We start from the raw sequence: 24,263 nt of genomic DNA on the forward strand, positions 1-24,263 counted from the left end.
CTGCAGTGTTTGTGGTTTGCATGGCTTTAGACAGAAATTAAACCTCTAACCTTACTTTTATTTTTAAGGTGTACTTGATAATTCTAAGAGCTCTTAGGTTTGTGATACTCAGCTTAATATTATGTATCTGCATTATGTCCTCTTCCTTTAAATAGCTCTTCACATTTTTGAGGATGAATGATAATTAAAAGAAAAAAAGGAACAAACAAATTGCATTCTTTTGGTGGGAGGGGGCGCCACTCGGCTGTGGGAACTTAGTTCCCCAACCAGGGAATGAACCCAGGCCCTCAGTGAGAGCACAGAGTCCTAACCACGGGGCCGCCAGGGAATTCCCACAAATTGCATTCTTAACTATCTGTAGAATCCCTCTTTCACTTTCTTATTCTCTACTTTTTAATGTTAGGATTTTAGTTATTTCAGAAGATTTGACACTTACTGGACCAAGAGGAAGCAACCATAGCATTAATCACTACCCAACTTACGGCTTACTTTGAAAATGCTTTTTCATATTGGCATAAAGGGAATTTCTAAAACCAATCAGATTTTTCACTTAATCTATAATAGTTTTTAAAAGAGTGTTCCCATAGGAGAGAATTTTAGGCTCTAGTATATATAATAGTAAAGCCCAGTGATAAATGAAACAGCCTTGGCAAAGGCCCTATGGGATGAACAATCTTGGGAGATGTTCATGGGAGGGTGCAGACTTTCTGGAATGGAATTTAGTAAAATATATGTCAGTAGCCCTAAAAGAAATAATTTATACTGTTGTTGTAGTAATTATATTTCCAGGGTTCTGTCCTAAGGAAAAATTGAAGTTCAACACAAAGATTTATATATAAAAGATTCAGTATAGTTTTGTTTTATGTTAGCAATAAAAATTGCAGAATGCTAAATGTCCCTTAATTTTGTTTAATTAATACTATGTGGCCATTAATCAGCTCTTTAAAAAAGATTGTTTATGATGGGGGAAAATACTCAAATGTTGAATGGAAAAGGACACAGACTTAAGCAAGTATAATCCCAATTTTATTGAAAATTTATACATATATATAGACAGGATTTGGAGGGGTCACATAGAAGAAAAACTGCAAGGAAATAACTGAAAATGTCATTGGTGCTTATCTGTTGGTGTGGTATTGTGGGTATCTTTGTTATTTTTGTCTTTAGGATTTCTGTGAGCATGTATATAATACATATATACCAGGGGAAATGGGCCTTTTTAAAAAGTAATGAAGCAGACTTCCGAAGTTACATACTTGAAATGCAAATATTTTTATTGGGCTTCTGAAAAAACTTGAATTCTGTTCTATAGATTTTTGCCTTGAAACTAGCCCTATAGCACCTGCGTAGTGTTCGCCATCTTAAGTAAAAGTTTGCTATTTACTTGCAAATTGGCTCTATGAGTTCATATATAAACTTTGTAAGTAGAATATATTAATGGTGATATACCTACCTGTCTTCAATACAAGTACTTATTTATGCATCTGTTCAATAAATGCTAAAATGATAGGGAAAGGGGCCTTCTTTAAAAGGGCCATCAACCTACAGTAGGTAGAAAATTCAAGAATATACGAGTAAAAGTCAGCTTAAAATTTAGATCAGTCTCAATTTGAAAGAGAAAAATACTATCTGCTTTCAAAATTAATAAGGGTCATAAAAGTTCTTTCACTTAATTGTGGAAATATTGTACACAGCTAAAGTATGGGGGGAAAGAAAAAGAAGCACAAAGAATGAAGAATGAAAGAATAAAATTAGCCTTATTAGTTGAAAATGGTGTGATTTATTTAGAAACCACAGTGAAGTTTTAATAATTATTTGGATAATAGTTGGAGACTAGGGGAATTGTGGAATAAAATTTATTTTTTCTCTTCAGAATGAAAAATAAATGTTATATCAGAAACTTTTTAATCTGTAAAATGTGTACAATAATTTCTATCATGAAGGGCTCATATAATGGGAAATGTAGGCAGAGAAGCAGTATACACTGTGGATAAGAACTCAAACTTTAGAATTAGACCTGGATTCAGATCCTGACCACAGAATTGGAGCTCTGTGACCTAGGGCTAATTACTTATTGTCTGAGTTTGTTTTTTTCATCTGTTAAGTGGCAGAAGAATACTTCCTTAGGCTCTTGAGGATTAAATGAAATTATTTTAAAGCATAGTAGCACAGAGACTGCCTGAAACATCATAAACTTACAATGATCATATCTTCTTTAAAAGCTTACATTATTTCCCCCTAATCTGTGTTGGTGTTTGAATTTAATTAAGACTTCATCACCTGATTCTTCCAATGAAAATTCCCCGGCAACTCCCCCAGATGAACAAGGTCAAGTTGATGCCCCACCACAGCTTGAAGATGAGGAACCTGCATTTCCACATACTGACCTGGCAAAGTTGGATGACATGATCAATAGGTGAGTTGATTTTGTTTTGCTTTTTAATGTGTGTCATACACAGGAAAAACAAAAGTATTTCAGCACAGTGATTAGTACTAAGAAAAGAGGAAGAGTGGATAGGAATATCCCAGTAACCATACTGCCTCCATAAATAGCCTTAACATCTTAGTCATTGCCAAGTACTTTGCAACCCATGGTTCTTAATGGATTTAAAAAATGAAAGGAAGTAACAGTGTCAATAAAGTGTTCAGTTTAATGATGATCACCCTAGCTGGTGTGTTACTGAAGTAGAACCGTATGTGTGATTTCCCGTTTTTTTTCTTATTAGCATGTGGGTTACTGGATGACTTTAATACTTTTTGCATGGCCCTGAGGTAAACCAGGTCATAAGAAGATTGAGTTCCTCAGAGCCTGCCCCTTTGTGAACCCTTGATTAGTTTGAGACATTTAACCATCTCAGCTATTTGTTTCTCCTGATCTTCATCTCATGGGGGTGGTTCAGAGTATACATTTTCATACTCATAGTACAAACATTCACCCACACCCACCTCCCCGCCCCATGCTTTGATTATTTGGAGTAAGACTCTGAGAGTGTGAAAGTTTAAGCTTGTGTGTATGGGAAGGAAAAGATTTAAAGAAGATAAGGGAAGAGCGTTTCAGGGAACCATCCTGCATGTCTGTGGTCTTCACCAGACTGTGAGCTCAACAAGTGAGTCCCAGGGAGGTGTGACACATCCCTCCAACCCCCAAAAAGAAAAGTAAGGAAAATACACTTATAGGCAGTTACTTGCCTTAGTAAGTTTACTTTTTAAAAATCAGTTAACACCATTACATATATAATGTCAGGGGAAATAGAAACCCTTTGCATTTTTAAAAAAACATTCTGATTACATAAGTAATATAATGTAAGTACATCTTGTTAAACATAGAAATATATTATGTCAATAATGTTCTTTGTAATTTCCTCTGTAGATACACACCTCCCAACCAAAAGTTGCTACTAACAATAAGGTGTACATTCTTCCAGGTTGTCTTTGTGTTTATTATCATATGTGCTGCTTTCTGTACAAATATGGAATTCTTACTATAATATCATTTTATAACTTGTTTTCCTCACTTCATTTATTTTAAATATTTTTCCTATTAATATATATTTAACTCATTGTTTTTAAATGTATATTTGAAAGAACACATTAAATGTGATTTTTTTGGCAGATACCTGTAGTAATGGTATATAATGAATTAGTCAAACAAACAAACAGTTGTATAAAGTTGTAATGTCCCTGCCCATTCTTTGTAGCAGAGTTATCATAGCAGAAAGTTGTACTGTTACTTTTCAATTTTTGACTGGTGGTTGCTGATGATAAAGTGTACTTCTTACGCTCACTCGAGGGCAAAGTTGCATGTTAGCAAATCTGCAGGGGGAGAGAAACACAAGTGATGTTTTTTTATGTAAATAAAAACAATGAGAAAGGGTGGTATACATTGGTTTCTAATAGATTATGTGGTCATGGAGCACTTTTTATCAAAATGGGGTTTTTTGGAGCACTGGGTAAGTTGGGTGGTAGTGAGGGATGAAGGGGTAGGAAGAGGATGGACTCCCAGATGGTTGGGCCGCTGGCACTGGGAGCAGAGAAAGCACCACCTGGGTGTATGCTGCATCGTTGTTTGAGGGAGGAGGGTGCCTGTGGAGGCATAAAGACTTGGAGACCTATGTCTAACTTAACCTTCAGGAAAAGTTGAGGCAGAAATTAGTCATTTGCCACCTAGATTTTTTCTTCTTTGTGAGGAAGTGGATGGACAACTAAGAGGTTCATCATGTCTCCTTTAACCTGAATCCTGAAAGAGCACTTTCCTATGAACTCTAACAATAGGTATCCATTTAAGTGATACTTGATTATTATAGTAGTTTTATATTCTAGTGATACTTGATTATTAGTTTTATATTCTGTGTTATTAAAATAATTTTATTTTCCCTTCTCTCATTGCTATATCTTTTGTTTGACAGTTCCTTAAAAAAATTTTGTTTGTAGAGACAACAGATGATGCTTAGTCCCACAAAGCAGATGTTCTGCCAACCTTGTGGTTTTAATATTTTAGTTTCATTTTAATATTTTCATGGTGCGCTAAGTGAGTAATTGTAATTAGTAACTCATTTATAGTGCCTCGTTCAGTGTTCAACCAATAAACATCTTTTTATATTATTAAAACTCTTAGGCCTCGATGGGTGGTTCCAGTTTTGCCGAAAGGGGAATTAGAAGTGCTTTTAGAAGCTGCTATTGATCTTAGTAAAAAAGGTAAGTTTAAATGGTCTTATGCTTTCCATAATGTATGCTACTAGCTAATAGTTTCACTTCATGCCTGAAGACTTTTTCTGTGTATTCCTAGACTAGAACATTTAACTAAGTTTTCTTGCTATGGCTTATGATTTGTCCCTAGAGCAAGGGTTCATATCCTTCGGACAGCCTTCAAGGATGTTTGTGAACTCTCTGAAGTTATACGTAAAATTTGTATATACTCATATTTAAACTGTTTAGCTTATGTGTTGATTATTCTTTAATACACAGAAAAGGTTTGGATTTTCTCTAAAAGAAAAAAAGACCTGAAAGATGAGGTCCTGTGTTTTTTTTAAAAAGTAACCCAATTAAAAGGAGTCATGCTGTTATTCTTGTCTAGAAGTAAAAGCTTAATTTTGGAATTAATCATTATTTTTTTCAGTGACTAGTTTTCTTTAGGTGCAATTGAATTCTCTTAGCAAAGGGCTACTATTGTAATATCTACTCATTTTTAAGGCATTGGAGATTAAAATAAACAGCAATAACATTTCAATTTCTGAAATAGGGTAGCCAGGGATGTGTTCTAATTATCAATAGGAATCATCACAATTGAAATTAAATGTTGTAAAAATTATTGTCTTTAGTACCTTGCTTAAGTCTGTCTCATTCCACGGCAAGGGTAAAATTTCCTTTGTCTTAGAGTAATTACCCTCCTTCATTTAAGGAACGTGTCATTACACCTTACTAATCTTAGAAAACCAATCTAATGAGCTATGAAAATGCATTATCAGATAACCATTGTTTTCACCACTCAGATTTCTTTTGTTCATTTACACATTTATTCATCAATTCAGCAGATTTTTGAAGGCTTCTGTCCTAGACATGTTTTAGGTCCTGACTGTACAGTGATAGGTAAAAACACACAATGGTATTTCATTTAATATCATTGACATTCATTGGAAATGCAATCCCCTCCTCCTCCCCATATTTCTTTGGGACCGTGGTTTATTTTAATTTTAAGCAAGGTTCAGATTTTTTAAACTACAGTACTGGGCTTAAATGTCATGTCTGTTGTACAGCCAAAATCGAATAATACTCGTATGTTCAAACTGAATGGCTTTTCATTTTGTCATCAAGAGTTAAAGGTTATTTTGTGTGTCTGGGGGCATGTAGCTCTGTTGCCTTTCTGAAATCAGGTGAAATTAAAAGAAAGATATAAAGAAGCATAGATGTTGAGCCAGTGGAAGAGACTAATACAGAAGATGATAATTTATCTTTAATCGATGAAACTCTTCTGTAGAATAGTAGAATAGTATTTGATGTCAAATGGATAATGTACAACCAAAATGAGATTTTAAAAATAGTTAAGAAACGTCGTTTTTTAAAAAAAATTTATTTTATTTATTTTTGTCTGTGTTGGGTCTTCATTGCTGCACGCGGGCTTTCTCTAGTTACGGCAAGCCGGGGCTACTCTTCATTGCGGTGTGTGGGCTTCATTGGGTTGGCTCCTCTTGTTGCGGAGCACAGGCTCTAGGCGCGCGGGCTCAGTAGTTGTGGCTCGCGGGCTTTAGAGCATGGGCTCAGTAGTTGTGGCGCACGAGCTTAGGTGCTCTGTGGCATGTGGGATCTTCCCGGACCAGGGCTTGTACCCGTGTCCCCAGCATTGGCAGGCAGATTCTTAACCACTGCGCCACCAGGGAAGTCCCCGAGAAACGTCATTTTAAAAATTTTAAGATTTGTTGTCAGAGAGTAAAATACTGTGAAGTATTTAAATCCCCTATCACATGGTACTCATAACCGTTTTGTATTTAAGGTCGGTCCAGTGTCATAATTTGAAATAGTTTTGATTCATCTTAATATTACTTGGATTAATGTACTCTTATACAGTTAAGTATTTTTGAAATTCATTGAAGATTATTTTTGTTTCTGAATCTGTTACCTTTTTGACCTCTTATACATAATGCTGTGAGTTTTGTTCCAAATCTAGTCGGCATTTGTTAGCTGTTACTGAATATTTTACAATTATTTTTATCTTATAATTGGACATTGTAAGACAACCAGAGAAATATTTTGTTTACATTAATTTTTCTCTCCTTTTCTTAGGCCTTGATGTTAAAAGTGAAGCATGTCAGCGATTTTTTCGCGATGGGCTAACAATATCTTTCACTAAAATCCTTACAGACGAGGCAGTGAGTGGCTGGAAGTTTGAAATTCATGTGAGTCTTTCATTTAAATTTTGAAAATCAGATTTATATAGTGATGAGTGTGTTTTCTTATATAGTATATTTGGTTATATATTTGATCCATTAATTAAAGGATTTTAAAATGAGAAACTTTAAAAATTTATTAGTTATAATTTCTGTTGAAAGAAGCATGATCATTTAGAATGAGTGTGAGATTTAGAGTTAGAAAACATTGGTTTGATCTGTCTCCTTGGTTCTCAAGTGCCTTGTGACTTTTGACAAGTGACCGTATTTCACTGAAAATATGACAGTTGTGAAATGCACCGCTCACTCACTTTATGTACCACTGAGGAAGGAAAACACCCAAGATGGGAAACTGTTATCTGAGACACAAAGCGTCAATGTAGAGAAATAAATTTAACATACAGAAAGAAACACCAAAGAAACCTGCACATTTCAACTTTGGCACCTGGTAGAGGGGGAAAAAATCTCTTAAAAACTTAAACCACCAGCTAGTATTCAAACAGTTTTGAAGCCTGAATTCAAATCAGAGTTGTGATACAAAAAATATCAGATGGGGAACTTAAAGTGATCTCAGGTTGGTAGTGTCCCCAAATGACTGGCAGAAACCAAGACAAATCTCTACAAATACCTTCAGTCTAGGGAAATGCACTATACATTGATTATGTGATACAATCAGATTCCAGAGATCTTAAAAAGTGATAAGAAATGTGCATTTTTAGATTGAAGTACCATAATTACTCCAAGTCTCTGTTCTTTTTTATAATATGGAAATATGGTTATAAATTGTGAAGCAGGGCATATTTTTATGCCCTGTGAACTATTTCTCATATAACCATAGCATAAAGATACCAACATCTTCTAATTCAACATGTAAGTTTTTAAGTATAGAATGGAAAGTTTGGGAGTGGTATCAGACTTTTGCATTGAGGCGTAGATAGCAAACCTACTCCACCTGGGATATTTGATGATACATTGTTTAGATTTTAGAATTGTTGCCTCTAGTCAGAAAATTGCATAGAGAAAGCAGTGGTAATTTGCATCGTCTGGGGACATAGAGCAGTGCCTGCTTCATTTTGTAAGTCATTGCAAATAGCTTTTGAAATTAGGTACTATATAAATTATAAAGTAAATGCTAATTTCTTTTTGATATATAAATTTGATCCCAATATTAGTAAAATTAAACGTAACTCAAAAATGATCGGTATAGCACAATTGAGAGGTCATTATTAAGATATAATTAATCAAGGGCTTCCCTGGTGGCGCAGTGGTTGGGAGTCCGCCTGCCAATGCAGGGGACACGGGTTCATGCCCCGGTCCGGGAAGATCCCACATGCCGTGGAGCGGCTGGGCCCGTGAGCCATGGCTGCTGAGCCTGCGCGTCTGGAGCCTGTGCTCTGCAACGGGAGAGGCCACAACAGTGAGAGGCCCACGTACAAAAAAAAAAAAAAAAAAAAAAGATAATTAATCAAGATCAGAAGATATTTCTGTTTGGGATGGTTTGATCTCATTAATTATTCTTTATATAACAGAGGTGTATTATCAACAATACTCATCGCCTGGTGGAGCTATGTGTGGCCAAGTTGTCCCAAGACTGGTTTCCACTTCTAGAACTTCTCTCCATGGCCTTAAATCCTCATTGCAAATTCCATATCTACAATGGTACACGTCCATGTGAATCCGTTTCCTCAAATGTTCAGTTGCCTGAAGATGAACTCTTTGCTCGTTCTCCAGACCCTCGATCACCAAAAGTGTGTTGGTTTGTTATTTTCAAAGTTAAATATTACAGTTGTTTTGCTCTGCTATAGAACTTTAAATGATCTGAACCTACTGTTAACATGGAGGAGGGTAATTTCACATTGCTCTTAAGGGGATTTTGCATTATTTTGTAATTTTTTTTTTTAATTTAAAAATATTTTTGACTTTCTCCATGTAGTTAGTCCCCATTGTCTTCTGCCCAGCCTCTTGGGAAATAGTCATAATTTGGGTTGGTATGAAACAGAGCATATTTTTCCTTTTAAATAAGAGTAGAGTAGGAGATTACTTCTTTGACCAAGGCCTGGCTAATGTGTCATAAAACTATAGAAATTACAAATGAAAGCAAAATAGCAAAACTTACAAATATCAATGAAATATATATAGTATACATAAACGTAAAAGTTCTCCAATGTAAATTTTCTATGCCAGCATAAACAGAATGTACATTAAAAAATGCATCCCTAAGCTGTACTTCTTTTAATTAAATAATTAACCATATATAATTTTTAAACTTTAGAATTTAGGAAGACTTTTTAAATATTGATGACCTTATTTTTTAAAAAAAGGAAAATTTGAACATATGTATATATATTGTTTGGTTTATTCTGTTAAAAGTGGAAGTCATCAAAACTTACTGAACTTCGAGCTGAGAGTTTCTGGTATTTCCCAAGGTTCCTATTGTTGCCACTTCAGGCTTTTTTTGTTTGAGTAAATCAAATTAATATTTAAATAATGGCAATCTCTAAAATATACCTGTATTTTTTAAAAATTTTACCTAATTTTTTGCTCTGTAGGTCAATAGTAATCTGTAAGAGTCTCAAAGAGAACAAGTTGATTTAGGATGGCTTCTGGTTGAAGACATTTTTAAATATCTTTCTTTGAAGCCTAGCTTTTCTTGAGTATTATTAATTTTTGAGTATTCCTAATTGCATAAGTGTACAATGCAGCTGAAAATATATGAGATTAGCTTTAGCCTGATTCTTTACTTTGTGCACATATATATACTGTGTTATATATACATAACTGTTGAGTATATCAGCCTAATTGTCTCATTCCAGTTACTGGAGAAATAAAAATACATTACATAATAAGTATGTACTTTCTTAGAATTGCTGAATGCTAAAAGGGACCTGGTGAATTAAATGCTCAGATTTTTAATTTTTTTTTTTAAATAGCTTAATGATTTATTGCAAAATGAGCATCCATGTAACCCACTCAGGTCAAGAAATAGTACATTGTCACTCCCTGGAGGCCCCCTTCCACACTCCCTCCCAATCATTGCCCCCTCTGGCCTTCCTAACATTAAGTAATGTCCTAACTAATAAAATCATTTCCTTGCTTTTCTTTATAGCTGGACTCAAGCACATGTCCATAATCCCTGTAGTTTAGTTTTGTCTATTTAAAATACCTTATGAAAATTAAATTGACATAAATTCTTTTGTATCTGACTTTATCTCAACAGATTTCTTTGTAAGAATCAGAGTTTTAATTGTTTTGATTTAGCCTTTTAAGGCCAAATAAAAAGGAAAACATTATAATGAACTTACATAGAAATATATGGTAGTTGATTTATTTGAGAATTTAATTGATTTAGAGTCTCATAAAAATCATATCAAAACTACCATAGTGTCTCTTTAAAGCAGTTACCTTTTACTTAGCGTTTTCCCTTTGTCCTGAACACTGCTTTTTGTTTGTTTTTGAATAGCTGTAGAAATTATTTTTGCTTAAGACTTAAGTAGAGAAAGTGCCCCCTTTTTCCCCCTCTTGTTTTTCTTCCCTCAGTGACTTGCAAAATGTGGCCTTTTAGAAGAAGGCAAGGAATTAAACGTCTTAAGTACGTGACTTTTTAGATACATTTGATTCTTTTATCTGTATAAGCTTTTGATTCCTTTTTAATTTGCCTATCCCAGCTGCACTGTACTTGTGAGTTACTTGCTATCCTTTAGAGAAGAGGTTGAAAGATAATTCTTACTATTGTATTGTGGTACCTCTAAGATGAGAACTAGGTGTATTCACATGAGTCAAAACAGAGCATCAACCAGCATGTTCTAGTTAGGAACAAAAAATAGAATACCAGGGATTAGTTTTTCTTTGGCTTTAAGATTATTGTAGTTTTAGGGTGTTTGTAGTTATTCACAACTACAACAAAAAATAAATTCAAACAATATCTTAGGTTACCAAATATCTTTTTTTTTTTTAAAAGAGTCTTTTTACCCCCTTAAATTTTTTAAAATAGACCTTCAGATAATAAGGTATTCTCCTGTGGTGGAATCTCTGAGATAGAAGTGTGGCTTCTAATTCCTGTTCACCAGCTATATCGTTAACAAACAAACAACTGTGCCCTAGTGATCTATACTACTACTTATGCTTTTCTCACAGACAGGATTACTGTGAACAATATGCAATATTCCGTGTCTTTTTTCAAAGATGGTTTTACATAATAATTTTATTGAATTTCCTGTTTCTAGTATGTTTCAATCAAGAAATTACTTCAGATAGCATTCCCCCCCGCCAAAAGCAGGAAGTTAACTTTTTTATTAACTGTATTGTTGCAGGGTTGGCTCGTGGATCTTCTCAACAAATTCGGCACTTTAAATGGGTTTCAGATTTTGCATGATCGTTTTATTAATGGATCAGCATTAAATGTTCAAATAATTGCAGCCCTTATTAAGTAAGTTATGTTTTAAAATTAATTTTCAGTGCATTATAGAAATTGCTACTTAATTGCTTGATTAAAAATTGTTGCTTTTTTCAAATGTGGTTTCTTCTCTTTAGCTGGTAACTTGGATTTTTTATTTTTTAAAGGAAATTACTCTGGTTTTTTTTATTTTTTATTATTTTTAAAAAAAAATATTTATTTGGCTGTGCCGGGTCTTTGTTGCGGCACGCGGGATCTTTGGTTGCAGCATGCGGGCTCTTAGTTCCAGCATGCAGGATCTAGTTCCCCAATCAGGAATTGAACCCGCACCCCCTGCATTGGGAGTGTGGAGTCTTAACCACTGGACCACCAGGGAAGTCCCCGGATTGTTTTAAAGTAATAGGTACAGTCTGAGTTCAGTCCTAGTTGAATTGTAAGAAATTGAATATTAAAAGAGATTTTTGTCTCTCTTGTTTCAGACCATTTGGACAATGCTATGAGTTTCTCACTCTTCATACGGTGAAAAAGTACTTCCTTCCAGTAATAGAAATGGTTCCACAGTTTTTAGAAAACTTAACTGATGAAGAACTGAAAAAGGAAGCAAAGAATGAAGCCAAAAATGATGCTCTTTCAATGATTATTAAATCTTTGAAAAATTTAGCTTCAAGGGTTCCAGGACAAGAAGAAACTGTTAAAAATTTAGAAATATTTAGGTTAAAAATGATACTTAGGTAAGATATTTACCTCTTGAAATAATTATTTATGTGTATGTTTAGAATCGTATTTAACACTGAATTTCTCTTACAGATTATTGCAGATTTCTTCTTTTAATGGAAAGATGAATGCACTTAATGAAGTTAATAAGGTGATATCTAGTGTATCATACTACACTCATCGGCATGGTAACCCTGAGGAGGAAGAATGGCTCACAGCTGAACGAATGGCAGTAAGTCCTTTGATTCTACTTTCATGAATAAGAATCTATCTAAGGCAAAAATCAGAATAGCTCTACTTAAAGTTAGTAATGTTAACATTTTAAAGTAAACTTTTGAAATTGGGAGGTATTTGGATTGATCTACAACTCTGTTAATCCTGAGAACTTTTTGTGATAACATGGTTTATTATTTGGTATATTTGGTGATATGTAATTGTTTGATGATAATGGGTAGCTTAGCACATCTTTGATAAGCTTACTGATGAATGTAGGTGTTCTAAAATAATTATTAGCTTGTCGGGTGGGGGGTTGAAATTGAGTAAATAAAGGTGATTTGGGAAATAGATTGGGTAGTATCTGGTAGCTATTGAATGAAGTGGCCTATTCATTTGATGAATTCCACTTAAAGATTTTAAAATAAGAAATAGAATTATTGGAGTAAGATACACATGAGTTAATGTTTTGTCATCATTGTAAGGACTTCGCTTAAGCACTTACATCATTTTGATGTTGAAAGTTTAGGAAACTTTACCCTAGATAAGCATATATTATAGTTTAAAAATGAATAAGAATGCTACTTAAATATTGAATAACTTTAGTGCATACTGTCTGACAGTACGGAGGAGACATCTGTAAAAGAACTGTCCTTGACCTCAAGGAGGCCTCAGTTTAATAGGAAAACAGTGATTAGAATGTGATAAAAGGTATGTGGAGGATGCCTAGACACATTGGCCCTGTGTTAGGGGGTCAGGTGGTAGACATGTAGTTTTGTGTATCTGATTTGTCTGTTCACCTTGTGGAAAGTTGAGCACAGAGCTACTCAGTGTGGTCTGAGGTCTGGTTCTGGTCCTTGAGCTGTTGCCAAGGCTAGATGAATATGGCAGATGGCATTGAGTGTTTAGAAACTTCTGTAGCAATTTCATATTGCCACATTTTAATGGTATTCTACAAAAATATCTGTCTGTAATAGATTAGAAGTAAAAAAGGGCCTTTACCAGCTGAGAAGTGTACTTCTTTTCTCTAGCACATTTTGGGGCTAAATACTTTTTATTCTCATTAAATTGAATAGTGTAAAATCATACAGTGTGGACTGTTACCTTTGTATTGTATCATGAGTTAGTTTTCTTTTGTTGATTTAAATATTAAATAAATACCTGTCAAGCAATATAGCATAGTGTTAGAGAAACACAGACTTCGGTAGCTTTCAGCCTTGATTCAGATTCTGGTTCCAACACTTCTGAGCCTGTTTACTTTTCTGTAATAGGGTAATACAGCCCTCATTAGGATTGCTGAGAAGATTAAAAAGCTAATGGATAAGCAATAATAGTGTAATTGGTTAATAAATAAAAGTAAAAAGTACCTTTTCACCCAAATCAAAACTGGTATAAAAAAATCTAAAGATCCTAAAATAAGTCCTATAATCCACCATACCTAAACCATGGTGATCGCTACATTTATTTATTTATTTAAAAATTATTTTTTTAATTTATTTTTGGCTGCGTTGGGTCTTCGTTGCTGTGCACGGGCTTTCTCTAGTTGTGGCGAGCGGGGGCTTCTCATTGCGGTGGCTTCTCTTGTTGCGGAGCACCAGCTGTAGGTGCACAGGCTTAGGTACTTGTGGCTCGCGGGCTCTAGAGCGCAGGCTCAGTAGTTGTGGCGCACGGGCTTATTAGTTGCTCTGCGGCATGTGGGATCTTCCCAGACCAGGGCGCAAACCCGTGTCCCCTGCATTGGCAAGCGGATTCTTAACCACTGCGCCACCAGGGAAGCCCGATTGCTACATTTAAATAATAATTTTCTGAGTAAATGCTGGAGTAAAATCTTTCTAATGATTTCACTGTTTCTAATTCATGGAAACATTTCTGTATGTGCAAAATTAAGTTCCATGAAATTATTGTGATTTTTCATAATTTTGTATCAAAAGAACACATAACCATGTTCCATTAGTGCATTATATTTTGAGTTGTTTTGTTTTTTGTTTTGTTTTTGTTTTTTTGCGGTACGCGGGCCTCTCAGTGTTGTGGCCTCTCCCGTTGCGGAGCACAGGCTCCGGACGCGCAGGCTCAGCGGCCATGGCTCACGGGGCCTAGCCACTCCGCGGCATGTGGGATCTTTCCAGACCAGGGCACGAACCCGTGTCCCCTGCATCGGCAGGTGGACTCTCAACCACTGTGCCACCAGGGAAGCCCATATTTTGAGTTTTTAAATTCCTACTAATGTTTAAAAGTGTGAACAGGGACTTCCTTGGTGGTTCATTGGGCAAGACTGCGCTCCCAATTCAGGGGGGCCCGGGTTTGATCCCTGGTTGGGGAACTAAATCCCACGTGCATGCTGCAAGTAAAAAGAAAAAAAGAAAGAGAAAAAAACCCTGGAAGCTAAAAGTGTGAACAATACTTTATGTATATATTTTTAGAAGCTTTGAAACAAGTGTTTGAATTCTATTTAGGAGTGGATACAGCAGAACAATATTTTATCCATAGTCTTGCGAGATAGTCTTCATCAACCACAGTATGTAGAAAAGCTAGAGAAGATTCTTCGTTTTGTCATCAAAGAAAAGGCCCTGACCTTACAAGATCTTGATAATATCTGGGCAGCGCAGGTAAGGAATTTAAGATGGTGGCTCTTTGGTTTGTAAAAGAAATGTACTATAAACTAAAGAAATGGTAATAGTTGTAGTTAAAAGGGATGAAGACTTATACTGTTTGACTTTTAGTATAGGTAAATGCTTATTGTTTACAGAAGTCCTGTCAAGAATCCTTTTGAGATGGCCAGTAATATTTTTAAAATAAAAAATATTCCAACATCTACTGTATGTATTTGGTAAAGGTTGGCAATTTGTAGGTTTTAAATAAGAGGCAAACGTAAAATAATAAGAAATGTCTATTGAAAGAGTATAAGACATCCATAATTGGTTTCTTCATATACTGAAAACAAAGAACTCCGATGTCAGGAAAGTTAAATCACTAGATTATTTATAAAATCCTGTAATAATCCGAAAGATTAATAGCTTTTAGAAGGATAAGTGATCTTTGGTCTCAGAGATAGAAACTATGTGATTCCTTTGATTATCTTAATGACAAGTTTCTATTCATGGATCACTTAGGAAGTATCGATGAGTTCTAGATTACAAAGCTTTGTTCATTGAGTCTGTAGAAACCAACAAAGCATTCAGTTTTGCCTTTGAGTGCTTAAGGTTCCAATTTTGAAACAGTACCACTGGTGGGCCTTATTCTCCTATTTGCAATGTTAGAACTGGCATGTTAACTTCAATAAACTGTAATAAAAGTTCACATGAATTCCCAAAGTGTACATTAACCATGTATGTCAAGAAATTGAGTTGTCAGGTTTTAGATGGCAGTTCTAAAACATGTAAAATATTAGGAATTTTCTTAGGTTACACAGTTAGTCGGAGATGGGAATACTTTATTAATAGTTTTCCACAGACAGTGTATGCTACTTATTGCTGTTCAAATTTTAGTATGCTCTGATTTTCTTTGGTTTTTCAATAGGCGGGGAAGCATGAAGCCATTGTGAAGAATGTACATGATCTACTGGCAAAGTTGGCATGGGATTTTTCTCCTGAGCAACTTGATCATCTTTTTGATTGCTTTAAGGTAATAGTTAACATAGTAGTACAGTTTCATTTTTAATACAGTTAATTCATTAAATCTATGAATGGTTCTTACCCAGTAAGTACTTAAATGGAAATCATTAAACAGTTTCTAGTGTAAAGGAATTGACCATTGTTTTCTTTTTCAATGAGATCTTGATATTCATTTTTATAATAATAGTCCTCATAAATAAGGATTTTTTTTTTAATTCAGTTGTCAATTTGGATTCCTTTCCCCTAGCAGTTTGTGTTTTTATTATAGGTTCAAGTGAACTGTAGGACTGCAGGGAAGGATTAATTGGTTGCAATGAAAAATAAAGAATCAACAGCAAGGACTACCAATACCTTAATAGTCTGGGGTGATATGCACAGGCGAATTGGAAATGTAATTCATGGACTTAATGGAAATGTAATTCAAAAGGTAGCCCAAGAGCTCCTACAGTCATATCTGCATTGGTGCCATGATGCACTTTTTAAAGCCATATTGTGTAGTGGTCTCTCTCCAGTTACTAGTGCTGGGTTTGTAAAAGCCAAGTGTTTGGTGAATTTGTGGATTAAGAACACAAGATGTTATGGCAGTGTTCACATAGGGGCATTCTGTTAACAACTGGCATTAGATCACGAAGGGATCTTGTTAAAAATAACAGTTATAACAGTTATACTGACTGCTGGTGGGAACATAAGTTCCTACAACCACTTAGGAAAATAGTTTGGTGTTTCTGGAAAAGTGTAAGATTTTCATGACTTAATCGGTTTGACTTCTGAATATATACTGTAGAGAAACTCATGCATATGTACACCAGTATACACAATCAACATTTGTGGCAGAATTATTTATAATAGCTAAAAATTGCTATGTAAGATGGATACATTGTGGAATGTTCATATAATGAAACATACCAATGAGAATGAGCAGATTTGAGCAGCTCAACCACAAGGGTGAGTCTAATAAAAAGAAGGTTGAAGAAAGGAATGAAGGCACACAAGAATTTCATATACCTTGATTGCATTAACATAAACTTCAGAAATAGACCCAGCTAGCTTCTGGAGTGCTGCTTACCATATTACATTTGACCTGGGTAATAGTTACATAGGTGTTTACATTATGTAGTATAATGTGTATGTTTGTACCTTCTTGATGTGTATTTCACAATTGAAGAAAAAATAATACCAATTACTGGCTTCTACCTAAGACCAATTAACTCTGAGTTGCTAGGAATGGATCCTGGGAGTCTGTATTTTAAGCAAGATTCTCAGATGAATCTTAAGTACATTAAAGTTGTAAATCACTGCCTTATGGAAAAATTAAGTTTGAAGTACAACAAAGGCAGCTAAGGAAATAACAGAATCAGTTACGGTGGGGTACTCTAAAGTTAATTGCCATTCATTTTTAATTTTGAGATGACTTACGAAATGATGGTACATGACCAGTGATGGCCATGATGGGAGGAGAAAGAAGAGGTTGATTGTTATTACATTCTCTGGACCCTCCACTTTAGACCACTTCTAAGAGTGGTCTAAATACAATAATAGTCTAAATATAAAAATAATTCCATCATCTATGCTCCCCCCCTTTGGATTAATAGATGTTTATTGAGCGCTTACTATTTGGTAACAAGCACTGTTTTTTGAGGTGTTGGTAAAACTAACGTTCTTATGGAGTGTGTCTTGAAACTTTCTACTAAAGATGATTCAAAAGAAGCATGAAGTCCAGGTCACTTTGCAGTTCTTTATAGAGTGCAACCAAATGATTTCAAAGCTTATTGGTTAGACTTATGTACTTGCCTGGTCTAGCTGGTCTAGTTTTTCAATGTTTGAGTTCTAATTAGGTCTTCGTTCTTCAAAGTGGTTATACCAGTTTACAGTCCCATTGAGATTTTCACATCCTTGCCAGCACTTGTTTTTGTCAGAATTTGGGAGTTTTGACAGTCTGCTTGGTATGAAATGTTACTTCATTGTCGTATTGGTTTTTATATCCTTGATCACTAATGAAGTTGAACATCTTTTCATATGTTTCTATTCTCCTTTTATGTGTGTGTGTGAAAAGCCTGTTCAAGTCTTTTGCCTAATTTTTCCCTTTTGAGTTGTTTGTACTTATTGGTTCTTAGGAATTCTTGACATTCTGAACACTAGCCATCTTTATCAGTTCAGGTGTTGCAAATTGTGGTTGTTTTTTTGGTTTTTTTTTTACTCACCTTATGGTGGCTTTGGATGAACAAATGTTTATTTTTTTAAGGAAGGAATTTTTATTTATTTATTTGACTGCGTTGGGTCTTTGTTGCTGTGCGCAGGCTTTCTCTAGTTGTGGCAAGTGGGGGCTACTCTTCATTGTGGTGCGCGGGCTTCTCATTGTGGTGGCTTCTCTTGTGGAGCATGGGCTCTAGGCGTGCACGCTTCAGTAGTTGTGGCACGTGGGCTCAGTAGTTGTGGCTCGCGGGCTCTAGAGCGCAGGCTCAGGATTTGTGGTGCACGGGCTTAGTTGCTCCATGGCATGTGGGATCTTCCCGGACGAGGGCTCGAACCCGTGTCCCCTGCATTAGCAGGTGGATTCTTAACCACTGTGCCACCAGGGAAGCCCTAAACAAATGTTCTTAATGGATTCTCCTTTTCATATTTAATGACTCTAGTATATGTCTGTTAGAGATAAGTACATGAAGAAAAACTTCACAATATCGTTATCATACCTAAAAACTAATAATTCCTTAATATTCTCAAATAGTGATGAAACTTCAGTTGCCTCAGATTATACCTTATTTTTGGAGTTTGTTTGAGCTAGGCTCCATAGTTTGTAATCAGTTGCATATGTCTTTTAAGTCTCTTTGAATCTACAGTTCCCCCCTTTGTCTTTACTTTTTCCTTGTAAATTATTTGTTGAGGAAACTGGATTGATTATTGCTTTGTTGTATATCAAAAGTATGATACAGAGCCTTTTTTGTTGTTGTTTTGCTAGAATATGTCATAGGTGGTGATGTGCTCTTCTTTAGGAGGCACATAATGTTTGCTGGTCTCTCTCTTTAAAATGTTCTTAATTGTAATACAGTCTAATATTTCAGTCTTGTTTTATATTCCTAGCAGCTTTCTCTTATTCCTTTCATAATTTTAAGGGGTCTAGGAGGAATTAGAAGTATGCACTCCAGTTGACTTATGACATACCCTGTATTTATCACATTGTAAATGTCTGAGTAATAATTTCATTGAAAGGATCCTCTGTAATTTACTTAATCATCCTTCTGCTATTTGCCATTAGGTTGATTTCAGTTTATTTTCCAATAAACACTGATTATCAACGTTATACATACACCTTTTCTCATGTTGTTTAGCAACATCCCTGACCTCTACCCACCAGATGCCACCAGCCTGCACACATACCCCATTGTATAAACTGGGCATTTAAAAAGTACCATTTTAGAGAGGGTTTGTTTTTTTGTTTTTTGTTTTTCCATTTTAGAGTTTTTAAATGAGTATTCTGTCTTCTAAATTGAAATAGCATTGTATCATTTCTGTTCTGTGTAAGTCTTGGATAATAACAGACTTTGTTATAGACTTCTGTTTTTAAATGCGTGTAATGCACATTGCTTTATAAAAGGCTTTTTTCATTTATTATGAAAATGTTTGTATATCAAGTTGTCTTTAACATCTTTTAATATAATTTTAAAGGTGCAAATGACAGACTGAATCTAAGGCAGTAGTTTTCAACAGGAGGCTGTTCTGCTTCCCAGAGATGCTTGGCAATATCTGGAGATATTTTTCGTTGTCACAGCTAGGAGGAGGAGTTGCTACTGGCTTCTAGTGGGGTAGAGGCCAGGGGTGTTTTTAAACTTCCTACAGTGCACATGACAGCCCCCCACAAAACTGGAAAAAGAGTTTTCCAGTCCAGAATGTTTGTAGTACTCATGGTTGAGAAACTCTGATCTACGGTATTTAACTGTAAATGGAGATTCTTTTGTTTTTCCTGGAATTTAAATCTGTCCTGTCTTATCGCTCAGATACCACTTGAATAATGCTGTGCTTAGCTGTGTTGTTTTTCTGATGAATATAGTTTATCCAGTGACAATTTTAAGCAGTGACCAATAAATATGTGTTGTTTCCATATCATTTAAAAAATTTTTTCTAGGCCAGTTGGACAAATGCAAGTAAAAAGCAGCGAGAAAAGCTACTTGAGCTGATACGTCGTCTTGCAGAAGATGATAAAGATGGTGTGATGGCACACAAAGTGTTGAACCTCCTGTGGAATCTGGCCCATAGTGATGATGTGCCTGTAGACATCATGGACCTGGCTCTCAGTGCCCACATAAAAATACTAGATTATAGTTGCTCCCAGGTGAGGTTGTGCTGCCTTGCTCACTTTTTGTGACCCTTCTCGTTCACCATGAGGATGGCTTAGATATAGAATAGTTCCAGATTTTTCTGACATTGTTATTTTTGAAGTGATCTTCAAGAATTGACCTATTTTGTTCATGTAGGTCTCTCTTCCTCTTAGGTCTCTATGTCTAAGTTTTGTGTATCATCTAAAAGCAGTTTAGTCTTCTTAGTAGAAAGACGGTATAAACAAAACAAGTAATATAGTGGTGGTAGTGTCAGATGTATGGTGCTGAAATACCAGTTTCAAATATCAGTAGATCATATAAGATATTAAAGTTGATTATGGACTTTAGAGGTAAGAGAAGTTAGGTTTTCTTTGCTTCTTACGGAAGTTAAGAAGAATTAGTAGAACTTCCTAAACACTAAAACATTTAGTGCCTTCCCTATGAGCAGATCAACAGCTTCCCTACATTCTAACTTCTAGCATGTGTATCTTTTTAATTCATGGTAAAATGAATATTGCTGAGTAACTAATTTCCTACTTGTTAAAACTATTTCCTATACTAATGAACTGAAATTTAGATAGGAACTAATAGCTCACGTAGGTGTTTTCTTTTTTTTTTTTTTACTGCACTTGTACTAGTAGTTCATTAAGTATTTAGTATACCAAATAGTAATAAGAACCTTGAGTTTAAATTATTTCATTAAAGAGAGACACAAACACAAAATAAAAATAATCTGTACTTAAAATTGTTAGGTACACAAACCTACATTTCTGATTATTATTGACTCAGGGAAGGAGTAAAGTATGAGAAGTAAAATATATCTGAAGTTATTTTGATTTTATAACATTAATTTTTAATTGCTTATTCCTGTTTCTGTCTCTTTCTCTCCTTGTGTGTGAATTTATTTTTGGTGAATTTTTTTCACTCAGTTTCCGTACTATTTTCTTGGTAAAACATAAATTTTCAATGTTCCTTACTATGCTAAAAACAAACCCATACAGAGTAACAATTGGAGTTACACGTTATTGCTGGATTTTATTATGTGGTAGACTCTCCTAATACATTGGATAAAGCTAAATGTCTACCTCCTGGCAACTTAAAATCAAACTTTTCAGTGTGCTTAATACCTTTCTGTAGATATATCTGAATCCGTGTCATGTTGAGTTTTTATAATAGTGTTTTACTTGTGGGAGTTTTGGTAGTATATGTGGAATAAAAATGTACTTAAAAGCAGCTTTTTATTATTATTTACTGCAGTTACAGCATAATGTGTATGATGCTAATCTTAAAAGCTCTATTTTGTAATTCTCAAACTAATTTGAAGGTGGAATTCTCCTGAGTATTGACCTATATAAAACATTGAAATTGTTTTTTAAGGACCGTGACACACAGAAGATCCAGTGGATAGATCGCTTTATAGAAGAACTTCGTACAAATGACAAATGGGTAATTCCTGCACTGAAACAAATAAGAGAAATTTGTAGTTTGTTTGGCGAAGCACCTCAAAATTTGAGGTAAGGCTTTTAGCAGAAAATTTCAATACTTTTATTTATGTATTTTCTTGAAAAGAAACGGCATTGTCAGTTGGTGAAAGCGAGTTTTAAAAAAGAAAATTACAGTGGGGTGACAGGACACTTACACATGGATTAAATTTGAACAAAAGAAGATTCGTTCATCATATCCACCTCTTTTATTGAAGAGGAAGTAAGACACAATTTAGTGATAAGTATCAGAATAAAGATGATATTACTTTCATGTTATCTTTTCCAACTCTTATAACCAGAAAGTACAAGAACAGATTATTCCAGTAACTAAAGTTTGGCATGTAAGATATTTAAAGTCGGCTATTTAACAAACTTTAGCTAAAATAAATCAGAAAGTATTTTTAAACTATACCTGTCATCTTTCATCATTTGAACATACCTGAAATCTAGTGTTTGAAATTAACTTTAAAAACTAACTATTTAAAAAGCCAATAGGTTTATTTTACTGTGAAAACTTCTGTAGTATGACATTTCAAAGTTAATAAAACGTTAAAACATTGCAAAGTAAACCAATTACGGAAATATAATGTCTGTAAGAAATATATAATACGGATTAGGGTAGATCCAGGCAAAAAGGGAAACAAAGCAGGAAGGATAAAATGCAGTGAGGAATGAGATTAATAGATACAACACATGCCACTGAAATTATCTGGCATACTTGATGGAAATAAGAGATAATTCTGTACTTTGAATGCCTAATAAATAAAATTTTAACAAAAGCACTTTCTTTGATTAAATTCTCCACTACATTTACAACATAATCTTTGTGGTGCTAATGTTACAAGAAATGTTTCTATTTTATAATTCTGGAAATAATCATGTAAACTTGTAAGTGCTTTGGTACTACTGTAGTATGGGAGAAGAAATCAGTCATTGATTTTCCCATAGTGTGAAATTGGAGAATATTAATGCATAGTTTTTGTATGAAGGAAGCATAGTGGAATTAATGTCTTATTTTTGAGGCATTGATTATTTTCTTTTAAATAGCTTAATATTGTCATTAAAGAAAATAAATGGCCCAAAGTTAATTCTCTTATAAAAGAAACCATTTTAAGTGTTTAAATTAGTATCTTGGAATTTAGATTGTATAAGCTCTTTCGATTACAACAGAGTTTAATTGCCTAATTATATTGTTAAGTTCTTCTCGTTTCAGTCAAACTCAGCGAAGTCCCCATGTATTCTATCGCCATGACTTAATCAATCAACTTCAGCACAATCATGCCCTAGTTACTTTGGTAGCAGAAAACCTTGCAACTTATATGGAAAGCATGAGACTATATGCTAGAGGTATGTATTGTAAGCTAACATGAACTATGAAAAATAACAGCAGTTTCCCTTACCAGCGTTTTTTTTCATCAGTTACCTTAGAAGTGACAACAAATGTATTTTTAAAGATGCGAGGTAGTTGATTTTATAAACTGTGTTCCTTTATGAACTTGTGATCCACTTTTACTCCCAAATCTTACACACTCTAAACTCCAGGCCAGCATTTCAAGGCTCTTTACTAAGTGCTTGCCTTACCCACTCTCCTTGTTTAAGTTGATTTATTTTTCTTCCCTGCCTGGGAGCTCTGCCTGCCTATACTACAATTGGTTGTTACCTTCCTAGGTATGTACCTGACTCATTTTCATCCTTTGTTTCCTTACTACCACCACCGTTATCTTTTCAAGAAAACTTTTGTCTAAGTCTGTTCTTGCAAATACTATAGTTCTTTTGTAATCCTAAGTCCATGTTTCATAAGTTCTTCAGACTTTACGAATTAAAAGTTTATAAGAAAGAGATCCGAGGCTACTAGAATCCACATGTTTACATTGGTTTCAAAGTGTGGATTTGTTTTAACATGTTAAGGTAAAGATTTCTGTGGTGTCAACAGTCCGTTTTTAAGCGCCTGCTGTATGTGGAGCTCTGTTTCAATGTGCTTTTGCCCTCTGATAGTTGTGTCTGAGTCTGTGTGCTAGGGTACAGATGGGTTCTTAGTACATATTCCTCTGTCTTATGCCAAACTCATAGGCCCCAAAATAAACCCCAGAACTATCTTGTAGGTTTAAGTTTCTTCACATTGCCATAGAAAGAAAACTTTATATTACCACAGAGATAGAATTGAACATAATGGTTACTGAACATACCACTCCTTTAACATGTTATAGTAGAGTCTGCAGAAGCCAATATACGTATTAAAAATGAGGATATTTCTAATACTCATTATTTGAAGAGTTAGACTCTTGGCATTGTTGAATAAAATCCCAACCAAGGTGCTTATAAATCACAAGGTTTTTGCTTTGCTTAACACTTAAGATACATACATACATTCCCATATATAAAACTCAGATAAACATAATTGAAAAACTAAGCAGCTCTCAAGATACCTGAACTGATTTTGTTGACTCTGTTCTTCCATTTACCACTCTGGGCCAGCTGAGTCCTCCTAGTTAATAGATTGCATAGCCGGTTTAAGCATCAGGCAACTGATAGGCACCAGGCAATAATCTTTTATCATTTCAGTCCTAAGTTCCATCTAAGTAGCATGATAGAATAATCAGGGCAACATAGGCATGCAACCATATGATTTATGTTATATACCAAATGCAAACAAA

General features: G+C 34.8%; 1 protein-coding gene across 3 annotated transcripts in view; it reads left to right on the forward strand.

Annotated features, from left to right (window-relative positions):
- The window catches only part of USP9X (ubiquitin specific peptidase 9 X-linked), a 127,194-nt gene that overhangs the window by 33,350 nt on the left and 69,581 nt on the right, over nt 1–24,263 (forward strand). The window contains exons 3-14 of one of the 3 annotated variants that reach the window (XM_082865243.1): nt 2,271–2,416; nt 4,616–4,695; nt 6,778–6,890; nt 8,411–8,629; nt 11,192–11,307; nt 11,754–12,005; nt 12,082–12,220; nt 14,655–14,807; nt 15,718–15,822; nt 19,933–20,139; nt 21,503–21,639; nt 22,808–22,956. In XM_082865243.1, coding sequence (XP_082721369.1) covers nt 2,271–2,416; nt 4,616–4,695; nt 6,778–6,890; nt 8,411–8,629; nt 11,192–11,307; nt 11,754–12,005; nt 12,082–12,220; nt 14,655–14,807; nt 15,718–15,822; nt 19,933–20,139; nt 21,503–21,639; nt 22,808–22,956 — 1,816 coding nt within the window. The remainder of the gene's footprint in view (nt 1–2,270; nt 2,417–4,615; nt 4,696–6,777; nt 6,891–8,410; nt 8,630–11,191; nt 11,308–11,753; nt 12,006–12,081; nt 12,221–14,654; nt 14,808–15,717; nt 15,823–19,932; nt 20,140–21,502; nt 21,640–22,807; nt 22,957–24,263) is intronic. The other 2 variants (XM_082865244.1, XM_082865245.1) reach the window with 2 other exon arrangements.

Source organism: Leucopleurus acutus, assembly GCF_964270905.1.
Source record: "Leucopleurus acutus genome assembly, chromosome: X".
Lineage (NCBI taxonomy): Eukaryota > Metazoa > Chordata > Mammalia > Artiodactyla > Delphinidae > Leucopleurus > Leucopleurus acutus.